Genomic DNA, 14,345 nt, shown 5'->3' with positions numbered 1-14,345 from the left:
TGGATGAGCAACGACAGAGCGGCATAGGCAAGATGCAATAGATGGTATAAAATACAGAATATACATATGAGATGATTAATGCAAGATATGTAAACATTATTTAAGTGGCATTATTAAAGTGACTAGTGATCCATTGTTACACACGCCTCTTGGAGGGGGGAAAGCAACACCCTGATACACTCAACTCCCCGTGGAGGGAAAGAGGTATGTGACTGTAGGTGGAGGTAAAGAGGTATGGACTGTAGGTGGAGGTAAAGAGGTATGTGACTGTAGGTGGAGGTAAAGAGGTATGTGACTGTAGGTGGAGGTAAAGAGGTATGGGACTGTAGGTGGAGGTAAAGAGGTATGGGACTGTAGGTGGAGGTAAAGAGGTATGGGACTGTAGGTGGAGGTAAAGAGGTATGGGACTGTAGGTGGAGGTAAAGAGGTATGGGACTGTAGGTGGAGGTAAAGAGGTATGAAAAACCGAGGCTACTGAGTCTGCCGATAAGAATATGGTGATTGACAGAGTCGAAAGCCTTGGCCAGGTCGATGAAGACGGCTGCACAGTAATGTCTTTTATCGATGGCGGTTATGATATCGTTTAGTACCTTGAGCGTGGCTGAGGTGCACCCGTGACCGGCTCGGAAACCGGATTGCACAGCGGAGAAGGTACGGTGGGATTCGAGATGGTCAGTGATCTGTTTGTTGACTTGGCTTTCGAAGACCTTAGATAGGCAGGGCAGGATGGATATAGGTCTGTAACAGTTTGGGTCCAGTGTGTCTCCCCCTTTGAAGAGGGGGATGAACGCGGCAGCTTTCCAATCCTTGGGGATCTCAGATGATACGAAGGAGAGGTTGAACAGGCTGGTAATAGGGGGTGCGACAATGGCGGCGGACAGTTTCAGAAATAGGGGGTCCAGATTGTCAAGCCCAGCTGATTTGTATGGGTCCAGGTTTTCCAGCTCTTTCAGAACATCTGCTATCTGGATATGGGTAAAGGAGAAGCTGGGGAGGCTTGGGCGAGTAGCAGCGGGGGGGGGCGGGGCTGTTGGCCAAGGTTGGAGTCGCCAGGAGGAAGGCATGGCCAGCCATTGAGAAATGTTTGTTGAAGTTTTCGATTATCACGGACTTAACAGTGGTGACCGTGTTACCTAGCCTCAGTGCAGTGGGCAGCTGGGAGGAGGTGCTCTTGTTTTCCATGGACTTTACAGTATCCCAGAACTTTTTGGAGTTAGAGCTACAGGATGCAAATTTCTGCTTGAAAAAGCTGGCCTTTGCTTTCCTGACTGACTGCGTGTATTGGTTCCTGACTTCCCTGAACAGTTGCATATCGCGGGGGCTCTTCGATGCTATTGCAGTTCGCCACAGGATGTTTTTGTGCTGGTCGAGGGCAGTCAGGTCTGGAGTGAACCAAGGGCTATATCTGTTCTTGGTTCTGCATTTTTTGAACGGAGCATGCTTGTCTAATATGGTGAGGAAGTAACTTTTAAAGAATGACCAGGCATCCTCAACTGACGGGATGAGGTCAATATCCTTCCAGGGTACCCGGGCCAGGTCGATTAGAAAGGCCTGCTCGCAGAAGTGTTTTAGGGAGCGTTTGACAGTGATGAGGGGTGGTCGTTTGACCGCGGACCCGTGGCGGATACAGGCAATGAGGCAGTGATCGCTGAGATCTTGATTGAAGACAGCAGAGGTGTATTTGGAGGGCAGGTTGGTCAGGATAATGTCTATTAGGGTGCCCATGTTTACGGATTTAGGGTTGTACCTGGTGGGTTCCTTGATGATTTGTGTGAGATTGAGGGCATCAAGCTTGGATTGTAGGACTGCCGGGGTGTTAAGCATATCCCAGTTTAGGTCACCTAACAGAACAAACTCTGAAGCTAGATGGGGAGCGATCAATTCACAGATGGTGTCCAGGGCACAGCTGGGAGCTGAGGGGGGTCGGTAGCAGGCGGCAACAGTGAGAGACTTATTTCTGGAGAGATTAATTTTTAAAATTAGAAGTTCGAACTGTTTGGGCATAGACCTGGAAAGTATGACAGAACTTTGCAGGCTATCTCTGCAGTAGATTGCAACTCCTCCCCCTTTGGCAGTTCTATCTTGACGGAAAGTGTTATAGTTGGGTATGGAAATCCCAGAATTTTTGGTGGCCTTCCTAAGCCAGGATTCGGACACGGCAAGGACATCAGGGTTGGCAGAGTGTGCTAAAGCGGTGAGTAAGGCAAACTTAGGGAGGAGGCTTCTGATGTTGACATGCATGAGGCCAAGGCTTTTTCGATCACAGAAGTCAACAAATGAGGGTGACTGGGGACATGCAGGGCCTGGGTTTACCTCCACATCACCCGAGGAACAGAGGAGTAGTAGGATGAGGGTGCGGCTAAAGGCTATCAGAACTGGTCGCCTAGAGCGTTGGGGACAAAGAATAAAAGGAGCAGATTTATGGGCGTGGTAGAATAGATTCTGGGCATAATGTGCAGACAGGGGTATGGTGGGGCACGGGTACAGCGGAGGCAAGCCCAGGCACTGGGTGATGATAAGAGAGGTTGTATCTCTGGACATGCTGGTCTCAATGGGTGAGGTCACCGCATGTGTGGGGGGTGGGACAAAGGAGGTATCAGAGGTACGGAGAGTGGAACTACGGGGTCCATTGCAAACCAAAACAATGATAATGATAACTAGCCTGAACAACAGTATGCAAGGCATATTGATATTTGAGAGAGACATACAATAAGGCATAAAGTGATTGCAGGTCTTGATTGGGAGAGCTAGCTAAAACAACAGGTAAGATAACAGCAGCAATAACAGGGTGCTAGTCTAACACAGCAACAACAGGTAAAAATGGCGACGACTAGGCAGAGAGGGTCGGATTAACTACACACAGATCCTGAGTTAAAGCACAGAGCCGACAGATAAAACACAAATAAACAGAATGGAGTACCGTGAATTAATGGACAGTCAAGCAGGCATCAGCTATGTAGCCAAGTGATCATAGTGTCCAGGGGGCAGCCGTAGATGGAGCAGGGAGGCCTCCACTAAGCTAGCACGCGGCGTTTAAAGTTAGTAGCCCGGGGGGTGGTCTGCTCAGACGGAGGGGGTCTGCTCAGACGGCGGCCGGTTGAGGGCACAGCGGGTGGGGCACTCGTCTGCAGACCAGACGTGGTCGTGTCGACAGAGAATCCAAGCCGGATGGCGATGGCGAAAGAGAGGTTGTGAATTGTAGAATTGTGTTTGCTAACTGGTGCTAGCTTCGTGGCAGTGGCGCTAGCTGCGCTAGCTGCAAGCTAGCTGTGAGGATCAGAAGTAGTGGCTCAGGGATTACGGCAGGAATCCGGCGTTGTTGTCGAGAGACAGTCCGATGCTGGTAAATTGGTGAGTAATATCCAGGTTAATAACAGGGCTGGTGTCTGTGCAGAAGGTAAAAGCTGCTAGCAGCGGCAAAAAATGGCTAAATTAGCTTGTAGCTGATTTAGACCAGTTGTGATGGATTGGCAGGGCTCTGTGTCGGCAAAAAAAGGTCCAGGCCAATTGGCAAAATATGTATTGTAGCATGTGACTGTAGGTGGAGGTAAAGAGGTATGGGACTGTAGGTGGAGGTAAAGAGGTATGGGACTGTAGGTGGAGGTAAAGAGGTATCGGACTGTAGGTGGAGGTAAAGAGGTATGGGACTGTAAGTGGAGGTAAAGAGGTATGGGACTGTAGGTGGAGGTATAGAGGTATGGGACTGTAAGTGGACGTAAAGAGGTATGGGACTGTAGGTGGAGGTAAAGAGGTATGGGACTGTAGGTGGAGGTAAAGAGGTATGTGATTGTAGGTGGAGGTATAGAGGTATGGGACTGTAGGTGGAGGTATAGAGGTATGTGATTGTAGGTGGAGGTAAAGATGACAGAGGCAGAGAATTTGACCATTAACAAGGAATGTATTCCTTCACACTGTAATTTGGGGAAAGGGGGCTGGACAGAACCAAAGCAAAGTAAGTAAAAGTTAAAGAGCCCCCTCTCCTACCTACCTATTCTTAGCGCCACCTGGCACGCTAACTGCATAGTCACTTTAACCATACTACCTCAATCAGCCCGACTAACCAGTGTCTGTATGTAGCCTCGCTACTTTTATAGCCTCGCTACTGTTATTTCTTTACTTACCTATTGTTCACCTAACACCTTTTTTGGTTTATTGGTTAGAGCCTGTAAGTAAGCATTTCACTGTAATACCTGTTGTATTCGGCGCACGTGACAAATAAACTTTGATTTGAAATACAGGGGATGGTTCGCCCAGGTCTTACCTAGTGTGCATAGACATAGTAAATACTACGAGTATATGTATGCCCGCAGGCCTCTTGTCTAAGCACTCCCAAGGTGCCTTCCCCTTCCCCCCTGGGAACAAATGAAACAGAATAATACAAACTTAAAGTGAACAATTTCAATAATCATAATGTAGGACCGGCTACAAAATACTTTACAAAAACTGTCTGAGGAACAACCAACACAGGACATGAAAGAAGCTCTCTCTACCCCAACAAAGGAACACTGGCTTATATCCAGCTGCAGAAGGAGTCTATCATTGAAGACAGCTGTATCCCCTGACGAGAGGGCGGGGTCAGAGCTCCAATTAGCAATGGGGGCGACCAATCAGCTGCTATGGACTTCAGGAAGCAATTTCCTGAAGTACACACATAAACACATACAAACCCACACAACATAGAAACTGGGGAAAGTAACATCCATTTATTAAAATGGCCAATGATTCCAAGTCTGCATGTTGGCAGCAGCCTCTCTGTGATAGTTTTGGCTGTTTAACAGTCTGATGGCCTTGAGATAGAAGCTGTTTTTCAGTCTCTCGGTCCCTGCTTTGATGCACCTCTACTGACCTCGCCTTCTGGATGGTAGTGGGGTGAACAGGCAGTGGCTCGGGTGGTTGTTGTCCTTGATTTTCTTTTTGCCTTTCCTGTGACATCAGTTGCTGTAGGCGTCCTGGAGGGCAAGTAGTTTGCCCCCAGTGATGCGTTGTGCAGACTGCACCACCCTCTGGAGAGCCCTGCTGTTGTGGGCGTTGCAATACCAGGCGGTGATACAGCCCGACAGGTTGCTCTCAATTGTACATCTGTAAAAGTTTGTGAGGGTTTTAGTTGACAAGCAAAATTTCTTCAGCCTCCTCAGCCTCCTGAGGTGTGCGGGGACCATTTCAGTTTGTTCGTGATGTATACACCGAGGAACTTGAAACGTTCCACCCTCTCCACTGCTGTCCTGTCGATGTGGATATGGGGGTGCTCCCTCTGCTGTTTCCTGAAGTCCACGATCATCTCCTTTGTTTTGTTGACGTTGAGTGAGAGGTTGTTTTCCTGACACAGCACTCCGAGTGCCCTCACCTCCTCCCTATAGGCTGTCTCGTCGTTGTTGGTAATCAAGCCTACTACTGTTGTGTCGTCTGCAAACTTGATGATTGAGTTGGAGGCATGCATGGCCACGCAGTCATGGGTGAACAGGGAGTACAGGAGAGGGCTGAGAACGCACCCTTGTGGAGCCCCAGTGTTGAGGCTCAGCGAAGTGGAGATGTTGTTTCCTACCCTCACCACCTGGGGGCGGCCGTCAGGAAGTCCAGGACCCAATTGCACAGAACTTGGAGGGTACTATGGTGTTGAATGCTGAGCTGTAGTCAATGAACAGCATTCTTACATAGGTATTCCTCTTGTCCAGGTGGGATAGGGCAGTGTGCAGTGTGATGGCGATTGCGTCGTCTGTTGACCTATTGGGGCGGTACGCACATTGAAGTAGGTCTAGGGTGTCAGGTAAGGTAGAGGTGATATGATCCTTGACTAGTCTTTCAAAGCACTTCATGATGACAGAAATGAGTAGTCATTTAGTTCAGTTACCTTTGCCTTTTTGGGAACAGGAACTGTGGTGGCCATCTTGAAGCATGTGGGGACGGCAGACTGGGATAGGGAGCGATTGAAGATATCCATAAACACACCAGCCAGGTGGTCGGCACATGCTCTGAGGACGCGGCTAGGGATGCCGTCAGGGCCGGCAGTCTTCCGAGGGTTAACACGTTGAAATGTCTTACATCAGCTACGGAGAAGGAGAAGGACGGCCCACAGTCCTTGGCGTCGGTGGCGCTGTATTATCCTCAAAGCTAAGCCGTCTCTGTGACGGGGCTGGTTTTCTTTTTGTAGTCCGTGATTGACTGGAGACCCTGCCACATACGTCTCGTGTCTGAGCCATTGAACTGCGACTCGACTTGGTCTATAAACATGGCTGTGACAATAACCAACAAGAATTCTCTTGAGAGATAATACGGTTGGCATCTCTGACTCGGATCAGGCCCAACATTATTTACTTCTTTGCTCAACTCTATTACTGATAAGCACCGTTCAAGATAATCCATGGTGCATGCATGAACTATCAGAGAAATCAGAGAAACTTCAGGAGAGAAATTTAGCTTGGGCTAAGGCTGACTGATTCTACGTCTGGGCTAAGGCTGACTGATTCTACGTCTGGGCTAAGGCTGACTGATTCTACGTCTGGGCTAAGGCTGACTGATTCTACGTCTGGGCAGATAAGATGGAAATGTGTGGTGCTTTTAATAACCACTTTGCCACAGAGGGCCACCTTTTTGATAGAATAACTTCTGAAAACTCTGAGAGGAGTCCTATACTCACCTCAAGCCAGGTTGCAGACAACGATACATTCTCAGATACACATTACTCTTTATCATTTCAATCATTTCATGTCTATAATGTACTAAGTGCCTTATTGAAGATCGATGTATATAAATCCGCTGACTCACTTGATTCCTTTTTGCTGCGGCGTTCTGCCCCACCTATCATTAAAGTTGAACTATGCAGATATCGCTCCTGGTTGCTAAAACTGTAATAGTTGGCCTAATTGCAGTTCATGTGACAAAATAAGCTAGTATAGTGTGTAGAGAATCATTGTACAATCTAAGCCACTGTGAAATACGTTTTCCATAAACAAACATATTGTTGTTTCAGCTGTTTGAAGCTTGAAAGTGAAAGATGCAAAAACTAAACTGAAGAACTGGAAGCATAGACATAGTGCACATAGAACATATACTACAGCTTCTTAGACTTTCTTTCAAGTAGAAGGATAGATCTATAACTCACATTTCTATGTGAATTTGGTCAGGTCGCCCAAAAAGTTACATATTGCCACTTTAATCTATATTTTAGCTTGACAATTGTTTCCATAAGATCTGGAAAACAGCACAAGTATTTTCCTTACACAAAGGTGGAGACCCTTCTGACTTGGATAACTACAGTCCAGGTCCAGGCTATCTTTCAGCTTAGAACTTATTTAACTTGTCATTGTATTCTTAATGAGCACCAATGTGGTTTCAGACCTGGACAGAGCGCTGTTTCAGCAGCTACACTTGTCTTAGTTGATGTGCTATATTGTTTAGACCTGTCGAAGGCATTTGATACAGTTGAACATTTCTTACTTGTTCAAAGGTTGTCTGAAATCAGTCGTGGCCAAAAGTTTTGAGAATGACACAAATAGACACAAATCTCGCCGTTTAGATAGTCTTTAGATATTTTTGTCAGATGTTACTTTGGAATTTTGAAGTATAATTACAAGCATTTCATAAGTGTCAAAGGCTTTTATTGACAATTACATGAAGTTGATGCAAAGCGTCAATATTTGCAGTGTTGACCCTTCTTTTTTAAGACCTCTGCAATCCGCCCTGGCATGCTGTCAATTAACTTCTGGGCCACATCCTGACTGATGGTAGCCCATTCTTGCATAATAAATGCTTGGAGTTTGTCAGAATTTGTGGGGTTTTGTTTGTCCACCTGCCTCTTGAGGATTGACCACAAGTTCTCAATGGGATTAACCTCTCTTGGGTAGGGGGCAGTATTTTGAATTTTTGGATGCATGAGGTGCCCAATGTAAACTGCCTGTTACTCAGGCCCAGAAGCTAGGATATGCATATGCATGGTAGTATTGGATAGAAAACACTCTACAGTCTCCAAAACTATTAAAATAATGTCTGTGAGTATAACAGAACTGATATGGCAGGCGAAAACCTGAGGAAAATCCATCCAGGAAGTGGGATATTTTTGATGTGGGTACTTTTCTATTGAATGCCTATACAGTATCTAAATGGTTAGGACCCAGATTGCAGTTCCTATGGCTTCCACTAGATGTCACCAGTCTTTAGACATTGTTTCAGGCTTGTATTCTGAAAAATTAGGAAGAATGAGACCATTTTCTATGTGGACCCAGAGCTGTTTTGCGCCCGTGACCGATTTCTCGCCGTTCGTTGTTTTTACTTTCTATTGAAGACGCTATTGTCCAGTTGAAATATTATTGATTATTTAGATAATAGACATACCTGAGGATTAATTATAAACATCATTTATAACTTTTACCAGTACTATTAGGATGTATTCGTCTGCATGTCGTGACCGCCTTTGAGCCAGTGGAATACTGAACAAAACGCGCCAACAAAACAGAGTTTTTGGGACGTAAAGAGGGACTAACAGTTATTGTGTAACAGGGACTCTTGTGACTGCAACCATATGAAGATCATCAAAGGTAAGTGATTAATTGTATCGCTATTTCTGACGCTAGCATCCCACCTGCCGATAAGAAGTTAAGGTCTGGTTTCCTGGCCATGGACCCAAAATATCGATGTTTTGTTCCCCGAGCCACTTAGTTATCACTTTTGCCTTATGGCAAGGTGCTCCATCATTCTGGAAAAGGCATTGTTCGTCACCAAACTGTTCCTGGATGTTTGGGAGAAGTTGCTCTCAGAGGATGTGTTGATACCATTCTTTATTCATGGCTGTGTTCTTAGGCAAAATTGTGAGTGAGCCCACTCCCTTGGCTGAGAAGTAACCCCACACATGAATTGTCTCAGGATGCTTTACTTTTGGCATGACACGGGACTGATGGTAGCGCTCACCTTGTCTTCTCCGGACAAGCTTTTTTCCCTATGCCCCAAACAATCAGAAAGGGGATTCATCAGAGAAAATGACTTTACCCCAGTCCTCAGCAGTCCAATCCCTGTACCTTTCGCAGAATATAAGTCTGTCCCTGATGTTTTTCCTGGAGAGAAGTGGCTTCTTTGCTGCCCTTTTTGACACCAGGCCATCCTCCAAAAGTCTTCGCCTCACTGTGCGTGCAGATGCACTCACACCTGCCTGTTGCCAATCCTGAGCAACCTCTGTACTGGTGGTGCCCCGATCCCGCAGCTGAATCAACTTTAGGAGACGGTCCTGGTGCTTGCTGGACTTTCTTGGGCGCCCAGAAGCCTTCACAACAATTGAACCGCTCTCTTTGAAGTTCTTGATGATCCGATAAATGGTTGATTTTGGTGCAATCTTACTGGCAGCAATATCCTTGCCTGTGAAGCCCTTTTTGTGAAAAGCAATGATGACGGCACGTGTTTCCTTGAAGGTAACCATGGTTGACAGAGGAAGAAAGATGATTCCAAGCACCACCCTCCTTTTGAAGCTTCCAGTCTGTTATTCGAACTCAATCAGCATGACAGAGTGATCTCCAGCCTTGTCCTCGTCAACACTCACAGATGTGTTAACGAGAGCCTTTTGTGGCAGGGCTGAAATGCAGTGGAATTTTTTGGGGGGGATTCAGTTCATTTGCATGGCAAAGACGGACTTTGCAATTAATTGCAATTCATCTGATCACTCTTCATCTGATCCTCTGATCAAATTGCCATCATACAAACTGAGGCTGCAGACTTTGTGAAAATTAATATTTGTGTCATTCTCAAAAATTTTGGCCACGACTGTAGATCAGTCATCTTGCAATTGGTTCAAGAACCATCTAAGTGACAGGGCACAATGTGTGCTCACTGATGGCATCAAATGTAGTTTCCTCAATATTATGATGTGCTGCAGGGGTCGATTTTGGGTCCTCTTCTCTTCACTATGTATGTAAATAATATTGGTCTGTAAAAAGCTGTAACATTAATCTCTATGCTGATGAAACAGTTGTTTACTCCTGTGCCCCCTCATTATAGCAGGCCATTCATGACCTTCAATATGATTTTCACTAAGTAAAAAATAGCTTACTGATCTTACACTTAAACTAAATGCTAATAAAACCAAATGTATGTTATTTTCTAGGTCTTGTAATATTGACCCTGAGGACCTGCGTGTTAGCAAATTAAAGGGAGCCCAAATTGAGCAAGTTCCCCATGATAAGTACTTGGGTATATGGATTGATGATAAACTGTCTTTTTAAAAACACATTGAGAAACTGACAAGATGCTGAAATGAAGATTGGTTTTGTTTATATGAATAAATCCAGCCTCACTTTGGAAGTAGAAGGAAGATTGTTCAAGTTTCTCCCAGTACTTGATTATAGAAGGTTATCTAACTGGTTTCATGATTTATGGTGGCTGTGGTGCAGGAGGAGTTTGGATGGAAGGGTAGTTAACCGGTTTCATAACTTATGGTGGCCACTGTGGAATTTGGATGGAAGGGTAGCTAACCGTAAACACCTGCTCGTCGAGCATGTCATTCCAATATGGAGTTGTTCTCCCCTTTACTGCTATAACAGCCTCCAATCTTCTGGTAAGGCTTTCCACTAGATGTTGGAACATTGCTTTCGGGACCTGCTTCCCATTCAGCCACAAGATCATTAGTGAGGTCTGGTATTGATGTTGTAAGATTAGGCCTAGCTCACAGTCAGCATTCCAATTCATCCCAAAGGTGTTCGATGGGGTTGAGGTCAGGGCTCTGTGCAGGCCAGTCAAGTTATTCCACATTGATCTCAAGAAACCATTTCTGTATGGACCTTGCTTTGTGCACGGGGGAATTGTGATGCTGAAACAGGAAAGAACCTTCCCCAAACTGCTGCCAAAGTTGGAAGCACAGAATCATCTAGAATGTCATTGGTTGCTGTAGCGTTAAGATTTCCCTTCACTGGAACTAAGGGGCCCGAACCATGAAAAACAGCCCCAGACCATTATTCCTCCTCCACCAAACTTTACAGTTGGCGCTATGCATGGGGGCAGGTAGAGTTCTCCTGGCATCCGCCAAACCCAGATTAGTCTGTCGGACTGTTGGATAGTGAAGCGTGAACAATCACTCCAGAGACCATTTTTCCACTGCTCCAGAGTCCAATGGTGGCGAGCTTTACACAGCTCCAGCCAAAGCTTGGCATTGCGCATGGTGATCTTAGTCTTGTGTGCTGCTGCTCGGACATGGAAACCCATTTCATGAAGCTCCCGACGAACAGTTTTTGTGCTAAGGTTGCTTCCAAAGGCAGGTTGGAATTCGATAGTGAGTGTTGCAACCGAGGACAGACAATTAGTACGCGCTACTTGCTTCAGTACCGGCTGTCCCGTTCTGTGTGCTTGTGTGGCCTACCACTTCACGGCTGAGCCGTTGTTGCTCCTAGACGTTTCCTCTTCACAATAACAGCACTTACATTTGACCGGGGCAGCTCTATGATGGTGCCATATTGAAAGTCACTGAGCTCTTCAGTAGTCCATTCTGCTGCCAGTGTTTCTTTGTGGAGATTGCATGACTGCGTGCTCGATTTTATACACCTGTCAGCAACGGGTGTGGCTGAAATAGCCGAATCCACTAATTTGAAGGGGTGTCCACATACTTTTGTATACAGTAGTTTACTGCCTAAAATAAGGGGGAAAATACATGTAAAAAAAAGTCAAATAGTTTCCTGATCTTTCTTCTATCTGGACACTTCAGAACAAACTTCCTTTTGATATTTGGGGCGATTATCTGTTGTTCAATGTAGTGAATATGTTATTCAATGCGTTTCTATTGGCTAATAGCAGTAATGCCAATTCAGTGTTTCATCCAATTATTTTTTTATAAATTTTTGATACATTAAGGGGTGTTAAAATTCAAAATCAAATAGCTAATTCATCCTCGGTATGATCATCTTAAAACAATTCCATGTGTTAGCTTAGACCCACCCACCACTGCCCGGGCTTAGACAGGGCTTAGACTCTGTCATTAACAGTCATTCATTCAATCACAGGTCTGTACAAGCACTCCACTTCCACTGACTAGAGCATAGATATCCTGTCTCCATGTTAGTTTTTAGAAATGTACCTAATAGAGATATCCTGCCGTCTCCCTCCAGAGCTACGGCTGAACCCTGAGGAGCTGAAGGCTCTATTTGAGTTTGAGGAGCAGTGTGTGGAGGAGTACTTCAGAGAGAAGGAAGACGAGCACCATTCATCCAGTGACCAGAGGATCAAGGTCACATCAGAACGGTAAGACAATCCCACCCAATCACATTGCTCACTGCAAAACACTCCCACCCAATTAAAACATCTGCTGAAGATGGGACAGATGGTTCATTCAATTAAAATGACCATGTCCAAAAGTGTTTTTGAATCTGGTATTTTATAAGTGTGAGGTATTAGTATGTCTGTTCTTGAAGCTCCTGTTGCTCCCTGCAGGGTGAATAGGAATACGTTGTTCTAGGAGCTTGTCTAATATTAAACTCCTGTCTCTCCTTCCTCCCCCCAGGGTGGAGAACATGTCCATGCGTCTGGAGGAGGTGAATGAGAGGGAGAACACCATGAAGGCGTCCCTGCAGACGGTGGACCTTCGCCTGGCTCAGCTGGAAGACATCCACAGCCGCATGATGAACGCCCTAGAGAAGCTGGCTGGGGTCGACCATTCAGAGCTTAAACGCTCCCACTCCACACACTCCTCCTACTGTGACCCATCCTCCCTGCTCCGAGCCAGCTCCATCAACAGCGCTGATGGCTACAGCATGTACCGCTTCCAGATGGACGTGGACGAGGCTGAGAGGAAAGCCCAGCTTGGCACTGAGAGGCAGGGCAGTGTACGGTCTCGCCTAGGGTCTGAGAGGCAGGGCAGCGTACTGTCTCGTCTAGGGTCTGAGAGGCAGGGCAGCGTACTGTCTCGTCTAGGGTCTGAGAGACAGGGCAGTGTAAGTAGAACATCCAACCTGTCTGTAGGTCCGGAGAGACAGGGCAGCCTACAGAAATTGTCTAGCGCATCTACCCTGACTGTAGGCCGGGAGCGACATGGCAGCCTACAAGCCAGGGTTTCCAAGGACTATGGCCTGCCGTTAGACATGGACAGAGCAGACAGGACACGGCCCAGCTCCTATGTGGACATCCTGATCTCCCCATGTGAACAAAGGGCTGAAGGGGAGACAGATGGAGGAGAAACCATGTCTGACATACCTAAAGACAAAGTACCAGACCCCACAGATCCACTGGATGCTGCATTAGCTAAAGCAGGTCTACCAAGAGAGAAGACCAAGCTGGAGAAGTCTAGATCTGTTAAATGCTATCCCAGCAACCCTGTGGATCACTGCATTACCTCTAGAAGCAGGGCTAAGAGCACTATCCTCTACGACCAAACTGCTGCCGATTGCGTGGCCCTCTGGGTTGCAGGCTACAATCCTAAACAGGAAGCCCCAGACAGTAGAGATCCTCTGGATACTGCGTTAGCTAAAAAAGGTCTGCCAAGAGAGAAGTCCAAGCTGGTGGCAACCATGTCCTCCCCATTGGAGAAGTGTATACATTCTATCCCATTCTACCACACCACACCTCCATTGACCCCTCGATCCACTAGGACCAGGGCTAAAAGCAACATCTCCCCAACCACAGCAGGGGATGAGAGTGAGGCCCTCTGGGCTGCAGACTACAGATCTGTGATAGACCAGGTGTCCGATGCTCCAGGCCAGTTGCCAGCCTGCTGGGAGCACAAGGTCCACCACAGCCACTTCGGACAACAGCCCAAGGTTTCTGTGGTCTGGCCTCATGGCCAGCTACCTGACACGCAAAGATTCTCTGAACCTGAGCCTGAAAAACAGGAGTCTAACATGTTTCCTCTGATTCCACCAGCTGTAGAGACTGAACTACTTAAACAGCCTTCTGACATGGTTCCACAAGAAGCTTTGCAGGTTCCACCAGAAGCTTTGCTGGTTCCTCCAGACATTAAGTTGTCCCCTCCTCCGACTGAACTGGATCCTCCAGAGACAGAGTTAGATCCACGAGTTCTTCCACTGGGTCCTCCAACTATAGCAACATACCTGGTTCTTCCAACCATAAAAACACAACTGGTACCTCAAACCATAGAGAGGGAACTAGTTGTTCCAGCTATAGATACTGAACTAGTTGTTCCAGCTATAGATACTGAACTAGTTGTTCCAGCTACAGAGACTGAACAAGATAGTCCAACCATATACACTGGATTAGTTATTCCAACCATAGAGAGTGAACTACTTATTCCAACCATAGAGAGTGAACTACTTATTCCATCTATAGAGAGTGAACTACTTATGCCAACCATAGAGAGTGAACTACTTATTCCAACCATAGAGACTGAACTACAAAGTACAAACAAAGAGACTGAACTTCTTATTCCA

General features: G+C 46.4%; 1 protein-coding gene across 1 annotated transcript in view; it reads left to right on the top strand.

The window, feature by feature from the left end:
* The window catches only part of LOC139584100 (transient receptor potential cation channel subfamily M member 1-like), a 92,933-nt gene that overhangs the window by 66,778 nt on the left and 11,810 nt on the right, over nt 1-14,345 (top strand). Inside the window, exons 26-28 of the mRNA XM_071415609.1 lie at nt 12,075-12,207; nt 12,467-12,814; nt 12,935-13,986. Of these exons, the coding sequence (XP_071271710.1) occupies nt 12,075-12,207; nt 12,467-12,814; nt 12,935-13,986 (1,533 nt within the window). The remainder of the gene's footprint in view (nt 1-12,074; nt 12,208-12,466; nt 12,815-12,934; nt 13,987-14,345) is intronic.

Source organism: Salvelinus alpinus, chromosome 9, assembly GCF_045679555.1.
Source record: "Salvelinus alpinus chromosome 9, SLU_Salpinus.1, whole genome shotgun sequence".
Classification (NCBI taxonomy): domain Eukaryota; kingdom Metazoa; phylum Chordata; class Actinopteri; order Salmoniformes; family Salmonidae; genus Salvelinus; species Salvelinus alpinus.
This window is presented reverse-complemented; position numbering and strand designations above follow the sequence as displayed.